General features: G+C 50.7%; 1 protein-coding gene across 1 annotated transcript in view; it reads left to right on the top strand.

Annotated features, from left to right (window-relative positions):
- Positions 1 to 8565, top strand: part of DRG2 (developmentally regulated GTP binding protein 2) — a 10583-nt gene extending 2018 nt beyond the window's left edge. Inside the window, exons 2-13 of the mRNA XM_027900320.1 lie at positions 17 to 177; positions 1031 to 1120; positions 1830 to 1890; positions 2988 to 3078; positions 3483 to 3555; positions 3697 to 3787; positions 3967 to 4064; positions 4954 to 5030; positions 5679 to 5767; positions 6617 to 6675; positions 7093 to 7146; positions 7243 to 8565. Coding sequence (XP_027756121.1) covers positions 17 to 177; positions 1031 to 1120; positions 1830 to 1890; positions 2988 to 3078; positions 3483 to 3555; positions 3697 to 3787; positions 3967 to 4064; positions 4954 to 5030; positions 5679 to 5767; positions 6617 to 6675; positions 7093 to 7146; positions 7243 to 7329 — 1031 coding nt within the window. The 3' untranslated portion in view covers positions 7330 to 8565. The remainder of the gene's footprint in view (positions 1 to 16; positions 178 to 1030; positions 1121 to 1829; positions 1891 to 2987; positions 3079 to 3482; positions 3556 to 3696; positions 3788 to 3966; positions 4065 to 4953; positions 5031 to 5678; positions 5768 to 6616; positions 6676 to 7092; positions 7147 to 7242) is intronic.
- Positions 8566 to 9246: the final 681 nt, after the last annotated feature.

Genomic DNA, 9246 nt, shown 5'->3' with positions numbered 1-9246 from the left:
GCCTGTGTCATTCCAGCCACCGAGTACCACCTGGGGCTGCTGAAGGCGAAGCTTGCCAAGTACAGAGCTCAGCTGCTGGAACCTTCCAAGTCCCCGGCGGCCAAGGGCGAGGGCTTCGATGTGATGAAATCGGGAGATGCCCGCGTGGCGCTGATCGGCTTTCCTTCCGTGGGCAAGGTCAGTCGGGGGCCTGTGCTCCCAGGCAGGCTCCTTGTGGTTTGTAGTGGCTGCAAAGCAGATCTGGAATCACAGGAACCGAGGAATGGCTTGGGTTGGAAGGACCTGAAAGCTCGTCCCGTGAGGTCCCGGTTGGAATGCTGCGTGGGGGCTGCTGCCCTCAGAGTAAGGAGGGCGTGGGGCTTGTTGGGGCAAGTCCAGAGGAGGCCACAAAGTTACTAAGGGGACTTAGGGCACCTCTGCTGTGGGGGCAGGCTGAGAGAGCTGGGGGTGATCAGCCTGAGGAGGCAAGGTTGTGTGGAGACCCTCAGAGCACCTTCCAGGATCTGAAGGGGCTCCAGGGAAGGTGGAGAGGGACTGTTCATCAGTGACAGGATGAGGGGGAATGGGTTCAGACTGAAAGAAGAGAAGTTTAGGTTAGACATGCAGAGGAAATCCTTCCCTGGGAGGGTGGGAAGGCCCTGGCACAGGTTGCCCAGGGAAGCTGTGGCTGTCCCAGCCCTGGAAGTATCCAAGGCCAGGTTGGACGGGGTTTGGAGCAATCTGGGACAGTGGAAGGTGTCCCTGCCCATGGAAAGAGGTGTGGCATGAGATGAACTTTAATGTCCTTTCCAACCCAAACCATTCCATGATTCCATGGTTTTGTTCCATGTCCTGAAACTCGTTCTTGCCCAGCCCCAGCACTGCTGAGGGGAGAGGGGGGAGTACAGGGTTTATCTCTGTTCAGTGACAGCGTCACCACCTCACTCCCTTGGAACAGCCACATCTCCCACAGGCTGAGGAGCACTTTGGTGTCACTTGTTTTGCCTTTTCACTTGCCTGTCTCTAGTGATGGTGATCTCTTGCCTTTCAGTCCACGTTTTTGAGTTTAATGACCTCAACCGCCAGCGAAGCCGCGTCGTACGAGTTCACCACACTGACCTGTATCCCAGGAGTTATAGAGGTGAGTGGGATTCTCCTCCCTTTGGCACAGTAGTGTTTGGAAACCCAGCTGTGTGAATGTGTGTTTGTCCCGGTTCCATTTGTGCCACTAAGGAGCAGAGACATCCAAAGGTCTGCGCTGGATTTCGCTTCAAGCTTTAGGAGATCTTGATTGCTTGGGGGTTTCAGGGCTTCTGCAGCCTGCAGTGCTGATTTGGCTCTTCCCTAAACTCCATAACTCTTCAGGATTGACTGCCTGATCAGGATTTGTGTGCTGCTGTTTGACTGACCAGGGCAATACAACAGTGCTCAACTGAAGTTTGTGTAATTGCTGTCGGTGCCAGTGACCAGATGGCTGCAAACCTTGACAGATTTGTTTTTAATGAAACTTTAAAAGAGGCAATCTGTACTGTGGTCAGTTTTGGAACAAAATGCAGCTCCTCCTGCCCTTGAGGAGTTTTGTTAGTGGTGGCTTAAGCATCCATCAGCAAAGCAAATGATAAAGGGCATCAAACTGGAAAGTGCCCAGAAGTAGTGAAGAAATCTAGGTCAGGATGGAAAGGGGAGTTAAATAATGAAAGTTACTGTATTGGTGTGAAGAGGGACATAAATACTGTAACTCATCCAAGCACAGCTGTGAGCTGAAAGCCAATGCCCTGCAGATCTGAGGAATGATGCTCAGGTGCCCTGCAAAAAGCTTTCAACTTCCCATCCTTCTGTTTCCTTTTCAGTACAAAGGAGCCAATATTCAGCTGCTGGATCTGCCTGGAATCATTGAAGGAGCAGCACAAGGTTGGCCCGTTCTCTGTGTTCATGGAAAGGAGGGGGTTGCCCTCAGCAGTGCCCCTGGGTGTCTCAGGCATTCACAGGTTTCCTGGGCCAAGAGTTCCCGCATTGGTTTTCCAAATCTTAGAGTCTTTGATCCTCTGTGAGGCACAGTTCCCACCTCTGAGCCTGCATATAAAGGTCTGTAGGTAGCAGAAGGATGCTTTTGTGGTGGTGGGAGCCAAAGCCAGTCAGTCACTTCTCACCTCCTTGCCTGGGTGTTATCTGGCTCATCTGTTTTCTGGTGCTGAGGAAATCTAAAGAAAGATACTGGAGAGGTGTGGGGGGGAATTACAGTTAAACAGTAACCTCATTTGACTAATTCCCTGAATTCCTGCCAGTCCTGCCATGACTCCTGATTCTGGGAAGAGATGTTGGCTTTGTCTCTCTGCATTGTCATTGTCCTGATTGCCTGGGCATGTCTGAAGGTAGCTTAGGAAATCATAGAGTCGTGGAATATCCTGAGTTGGAAGGGACTTACAAGGATTATCCAGTCCAACTCTTGTCCCTGCACAGGACACCCCAGCAATTCCCCCCTCTCCCTGAGAGCATTGTCCAAACACTCCTGGAGCTCTGGCAGCCTTGGTGCTGTGCCCACTGCCCTGGGGAGCCTGTTCAGTGCCAACCACCCTCTGGGGGAAGAACCTTTCCCTGAAATCCAACCTGACCCTCCCCTGACACAGGGGGATCTGTTTCCTTGTGTCCTGTCACTGGTCACCAGAGAGAAGAGATCAGTGCCAGAACATGCCTTAGGAAACTTTGGAAAATCTCCTAATGGTCTCTTTTTTGGAGGAGCATGGCCTGGTTAATAAGATCTCTCTCCTTTTTGACCAGAAAGTGTAACCCCTCTGCACAGGTGCCCCAGGCTCAAACCCCTGTCCTGAGTGAGCTCTTTGCTGCCTGGAGCTGCTGCCAGGGCCCCCAGCAATCGACTGCAGCCAGGGTGGCCCTGCAGGACCTTTCTCCTTGCTTCCAAGCTGCTGCACAGGGCAGGAGTCCCCATCTGCCGTGGAACTCATGGCTGTTTCCTCTTGCTGATGCACATCCACCTGCTGTTTCCCCAGGGAAGGGCAGAGGTCGGCAGGTGATCGCTGTTGCCAGGACAGCAGACGTTGTTATCATGATGCTGGATGCCACCAAGGGGGAGGTGCAGAGGTGAGTGTGTGCTGGGCAAGGGGGGCTGGGATCAGGGCTGGGCTCAGGGCTTCCCATATGCCCAGGAAACGTGCCACAGCTCCCTGAGGGGTTATGGAGAGCACCTGGGGAAGTGAGCTAAATTAAATTAAATTAAATATGAAGATGGAGGTTGTACTCCATGAGAAGCATCATAGCTGACTGCTTGGGTTCTCAGCTGAAGGATCATTCCCACAGGGTGGCTGTGAGAGATGGGAATGTCAACCAGGATCTCCACCACAGACTCTGGCCTGCTTTAGGTGGGTTTTAGGTTGTAGTGAAAGCTTTTGGCAGGGCTGTCTCAACACAGAAGTGAAAGAGGAAAGGTCTGGGTGTCACCTGGCCACGCTCAGCCTCATAGGTACTAACATGCAGTGTCCCTGCAGGGCCCTGCTGGAGAAAGAACTGGAATCCGTAGGAATCCGGCTGAACAAAAGCAAACCAAATATCTACTTCAAGGTGAGGCTTCCTGAGCTCCTGCAGGTGTCTGGCTGCCTGCCCAAAGCCCAGCTCACTGCGTGCTGCCCCTCGTGTTAGACAGGCTGAGGGGGGCTGTGGGTTTTGCAGAATGTTCTCACGTTGCTTCGTTGCCTCCTGCAGCCCAAGAAGGGTGGAGGCATCTCCTTCAACTCCACTGTCACGTTGACTCAGTGCTCCGAGAAGCTGGTGCAGCTCATCCTCCATGAGTACAGTATCCTTTGCTGAAGCAGGAGACCCTTCAGCCATCAGCAGGTCACGAGTCCAGTGGTTCCTGCTGTGGGACAGCCTCGGTGTCCCTTTGGTGCTGGTTCTCCCGAGGGAGCTCAGCCTGGGGCTCGCAGTGGTTGCAGAATTGTGTTGGGATTTGGGCCTTGACAGCGTTCACCTCAGAAATCTTCAACGCTGAGGTCCTGTTCAGAGAGGATTGTTCCCCTGATGAGTTCATTGATGTGATTGTAGGCAACAGGGTCTACATGCCGTGCCTCTATGTGAGTATCTTGGGCAGCCTGGCTTCTGTTGCATCTGACATCTCCTTTCTGTGCCAGAGGAAACACTGGATCTTCACAGAATCATGGCATGGTTTGGGTTGGAAGGAACCTTAAAGCTCATCCCATTCTACCCCCTTGCCATGGGCAGGGATACCTTCTACTATCCCAAATTGCTCCAAGCTCCGTCCAACCTGGCCTTGGACACTTCCAGGGATGGGGCAGCCACAGCTTCTCTGGGCAACCTGTGCCAGGGCCTCCCCACCCTCGCAGGGAAGGATTTCTTCCTACTATTCCATCTAATCCTGCCCTCTCAGCGTGAAGCCATTCCCCTTAGTCCTATCACTCCATGACCTTGTTCCTGGCTCCTAAAACAGTAGCAATTTGGGGTTTAAGAGGTGGAAAACGGCTCAACAGGGAGGTTTTTTTATAAGCTTTGGATGTGCTGTGTGTGTTCCCTGGGCCCTCTTGTGGCTGGTACTGCCCTGGAGCAGCGGAGCTGCCGGTCCTGGTGCCGGGGCTTTGATCCCACGTGTGGAACTTCCAATTCCCCTGCTGCCAGCTCCATGCTTGGCTTTCCACTGCTGGTCCCTTGTGTGCCAGAGGTCCCTTAATGGCTCTCTTTGTAGCCCCTGGGTCTGTATGAAATAAAAACCACAGGAGAATGCATTCCAAGTCATCCCAAAGGGAGAATTTTAAAAGGCCAAAATTTCTATTCAGGCTTCTGAAATTTTTCATGGTTGATTTTACTGAGAGCCTTGGCTTATCCTCTGACAGGATCTGCATTTCTACTCCAGGTGCTGGAACCACCTTGCTACACCTACCTGTGCCTGTGTTACGGTGTTGCTGAACTGCCTTCCTAAGGGCTGTGTTGTTTTTCCCTTTGGTTTAGGTTTATAACAAGATTGACCAGATATCCATGGAGGAAGTGGATCGTCTCGCTCGGAGGCCCCACAGTGTTGTCATCAGGTAGGAGCTGTCACGCTGCCTTTTGTGTGCTGGGTCATTTCACACCCCTTCCTCCAGCTTCTCCCAGGAAGTGGCTGCTCCCAGGGCTGCTGGGGTGAGAAGCAGGGTTGCTGTGCAGCTTTTTCCGGGCTTTCTTCCCCCCGGAGAGGCAGGCAGTTTGGCTTCTCCATGCTGTCTCCTGTCTAGCTTGTTTCCTTAGAAGTGCTGATATTTTTGATGGAGCTTTGCTGCTTCAGAGCTGCTCACCCTTCTAGAAGCCTGATTTATTTCATAGAATCGTGGAATGGTTTGGGTTAAAGCTCATCCTGTTCCAGCCCCTGCCATGGGCAGGGACACCTTCCACTAGACCAGGTTAATCCAAGCCCCGTCCAACCTGGCCTTGGACACTTGCAGGGCTGGGGCAGCCACAGCTTCTCTGGGCAACCTGTGCCAGGGCTCTCCACCCTCACATTAAGGAATTTCTTCCTATTATCTACTCTAACCCTGCCCCTCCTTCAGCTTAAGGCCATTTCACCTTGTATTTTTCCTTTCCTGGCCTCATTAAAGACTCTTCCCTCATTCCCCAGCACTTTGATAAGACAGTTCACCTTGTTCTCCTGGATCTCTAAATCACAACAGCAGTAAACAGATGTTCCTGGTGTTTTGCAGCTGTGGCATGAAGCTGAACCTGGATTACTTGCTGGAGAAGCTCTGGGAATACCTGGCACTTACCTGCATCTATACCAAGAAACGAGGACGTAAGTGACCACGAGCTGAACAGAAGGCTTGAAAAGCACAAAGGCTGCTACTCATCAAAGGCAGACAGGCTGCCAGCAGGGCTTGTGCCTTGGAAATGCTGGAATTATGCTCTCCCTCACCAACTTTCAGCTCCTGAGAAGAGCTTTCTGCTCTATCTAATCCTACCGTGTGTGGATCCCCCCACGGTCCTCCTATTCTGTCTTACAAGAGCTGAATTTTAATAAGTCTTTGCATGATGATACAAGGAAATAAAGTGTGCAAGTTCACAGCTTTCTTCCTTGTTATGCACGCTGTGATGAACAGTTCAGCCCCTCACAACCCAGAAGAAAGTTTCCTGTTCCTACTGCAAGTAGTTTGGTGATTCCCATGCCCTTGGCAGTGCCTTTGATCCTCCTTTTGCTTTACAACGTACTTGCAGCTTCTCCCAGTGACAAAGGCACATCTGTAACCTGTTCCAGGTTGGTTGTGAACAGCTGAACTTGGGTGGATATGGGGAGATGGAGGAGCTTTCCCTGAGCTTGCTTAAGCTCTGAAATCTGGGGGAGTTTGGTTTCCCTTGAGCAGGTGTGTTTTGCTTTGGGTGGTTTTGTTCGTCCTAAGTCAAGTGTCTGGGATGGAGTTGGATCAGGTGGTTTGTGAGGAAGCTGCTGACTGTGGTGTGGGTCACTGCACTTGAGGGCAGTGGAGATTTGATGCTTTCAGCCACTGGATACCTGTTCAGTCTGGGAGCAAGGAAGGAGGAATTTGGGAGTAGTAAGCACAGGGTGATGTGAGATAGTGTCAGCATATTAGAACACACTTGATGAAAATCCAATGCTTTTTTTCCCCTCCCTTCTGCTTCTCCACAGAGAGACCAGACTTTACAGATGCCATTATCCTACGGAAAGGGGCCTCCGTGGAGCATGTGGTAATTTTTCTGCATGTTTTACATTTCCCTGTGTGCAGAAGGCACAGGTTCCTCTCGGACCTGCTGTGATTTGTGCTTCATAAAGCTCAGGACCTGTCAGTGTTTAGTTGGGCTCCTCCTTTTCTTGCCTTGATTGATTTTTATCTGCCTCAGGTTTCTTTCACGGCTGCTGTGAAAGGTTTAAACAATAATTATTGAAAGCAGCCCAGTGAAAAGCACATGGAAGCAGTGGAAGGGGGCTTTTTGTGGGCTGGTGATTCCTGTTCTGTATTGTTTCAAGTGCTGTTAGCTGGCTCTTAAAGTCATTACTGTAATTTCTGACATAGGCCTTCGTGTCTTTTAGTTCCTGGCTATTGAAAAAGTTGTTTGCAAAGAGATGTCAATAAATACTTCACCTTCTGCCTGTCTGTCTTGCAGTGCCATCGGATTCACAGATCATTAGCCAGCCAGTTCAAATATGCCTTGGTGTGGGTAAGTGTTTGACAGCTAATGGAATTCCTGTCCTCAGGTGTCTCTGACTGGGTTTCTCCTAATCCTTTTCCCCATTTTTTTTTTTTTGCTTTAAAGGGGACAAGCACAAAGTACAGCCCTCAAAGAGTGGGCTTAACCCATATGATGGAGCATGAAGATGTCATTCAGATCGTAAAGAAGTAACTCTGCTGGTGCCTGGCCTTGTCTTTAATCACTGCAATTGGAACTGACAGAAACAAAACAAAACACACACAACACAAAAAAAAGAGAAAAAAAATAAAGAGAAAGGAAAAGAGAGACGTGTTCCACAGCCAAGAAAGCTTCTGTGAAGCTCCTTCTCTTGGAGGAAGGCAGAAAATGAGGCTACTGTGCTTGCAGGTGGGGATGGGGAAGATGGGTTTCCATCTCGCAGTGTTTCAGGCCAAGTAACGTTTCTTAAAAATTCAAAAGGAGCCAGTTCTTCTAGGACACAGTTCCCACATCCAGCAGTGTCCTGCCTCTCGTAGGGTTTGCACAGGGATCCACGTGTTCACCCTCCTAGGGAAGCATTTGGGTTGGTGTGAACCAATCTGGCCCTGTGCTTTGGGCTGAGAGAACGTTGCTGATGCTTTGCTGCTCATCCATTCACTTAATTTAAGCATTGATCTGAAACAGAATCAAAAGTTCTCCCTCCCCTGCTCCTTGGACGCATCTGCAGCCGAGACGGCCCCAATTTATAACAGTCCCACCTCAATTAACATTAAAACCTGGCACTCTGTGCCTCTCTTAGCCCTGCAGTGGGGTTTGTAGGACATCCTGGTCCAACTGGTACTGAGAGATGAGAAATTAAACAGTTAATGAATGGTTATCTTGGCCACACTGCAGCGGGGTACGATCCAAGAGCCGCAGTCTGCAGTGAGGATTTACTTCTGGCATGTCACTCGCTGAGGAGCTGCCCTGGGAGCTTCCTCCTCTGCTGGGCAGGAGTTGTCCTGCCTGTTAGTCCCCCAGCTGGGGTTCTTCTTTAACCATGCCCCTGAATTCCAGTCACAGCTCTTGGGAGCTCAAGGTACCATCCCATGCCATGGGTTTCACGCCAGCCCTGTCAAACATTGTTGCTTGTCTGGATGTTGTTCATCAGAAGTCTGGTATTTTTTCTAATCATGCTTTTCCATTGAATACCGTTGCTAAATAATTCAGAGTGCCTGATAGAGGACAGCTCTTGCCTTCTGGGATCAAGAGCTGCCAATAGCTTTTATTTTCTTTCACTGGAAAAGGGTTCGGTCTGATGTGGATGAGAAACTGTGAGGACAGGTGCGACGCCTGTCTGAGCAGGGCTCCTCCCTCCTCCCTGCTCCTCTCCACCCCTCACAACCTGATGGAGCAGAAATGGAAGGATTATTTTATTTGAGAAAATAAAAAGTCGCTGTTTTATGTGAACGGTGGGTGGATGGCTCGGTGTGTTTCCTAACGCTCTGTTTTACCTCCAGCCACCCCGAGGAATCCTGGATGCTGGCGCAGGAGGTTGTAGGGGGGAGTAGAAGGTCAAGTGCCTGCAAGAGGTTGGTGATGGGAGATAAATAGATGTTACACACACAAGCTAAGAAGGTGACTTTGAACTCTGTAAGTCCTCTTCCCCCTTTCCTGGCTTTGTTCACAGCTGGAGCACAGAGCAAACCCCGAACACAGAGGCAGCGAGGGGGGAACGAGCTCCAAATTATCCATATTATCCCTGAGCTGGCAGTGGAAGGCAGGCCCTTCCTGGTGTGAGCTGGGTGGGATGCTGTTCCAGCACATTAACTCGCCCTTCCTATTTTCTGTGAAGGTCACACAGGCAGAATTGCCCTCACAAAGACTTTTGGTTTCATTTTGTCCCCGAGTTTCTGACTTTTCCCTCAAAATTCTGGAGGCTGCCAAGGCTCAGCACGGAGCTGGGCAGCCAGAACTGCTGACAGGGCTTCATCCTGAGCCCTGGCAGTGCAGGGAGCTGGGGAGGTGCTTGGTGTGCGGCTGAATGCACAGTGTTACCTGCTGTTACCTATTCTTGGGTGGTTGGTGCTACCTCATTGTGTTTGGGTTCCAAATTGATTTTAGCATACTGTTGAAACCCCCTCTGCCTAA

Source organism: Empidonax traillii, unplaced genomic scaffold (assembly GCF_003031625.1).
Source record: "Empidonax traillii isolate 1590-97213 ecotype Southwest subspecies unplaced genomic scaffold, ASM303162v1 scaffold717:size860381, whole genome shotgun sequence".
Classification (NCBI taxonomy): Eukaryota; Metazoa; Chordata; class Aves; order Passeriformes; family Tyrannidae; genus Empidonax; species Empidonax traillii.
Note: the sequence above shows the minus strand (reverse complement) of the source record. Positions and strands in the feature narration are given on the sequence as shown.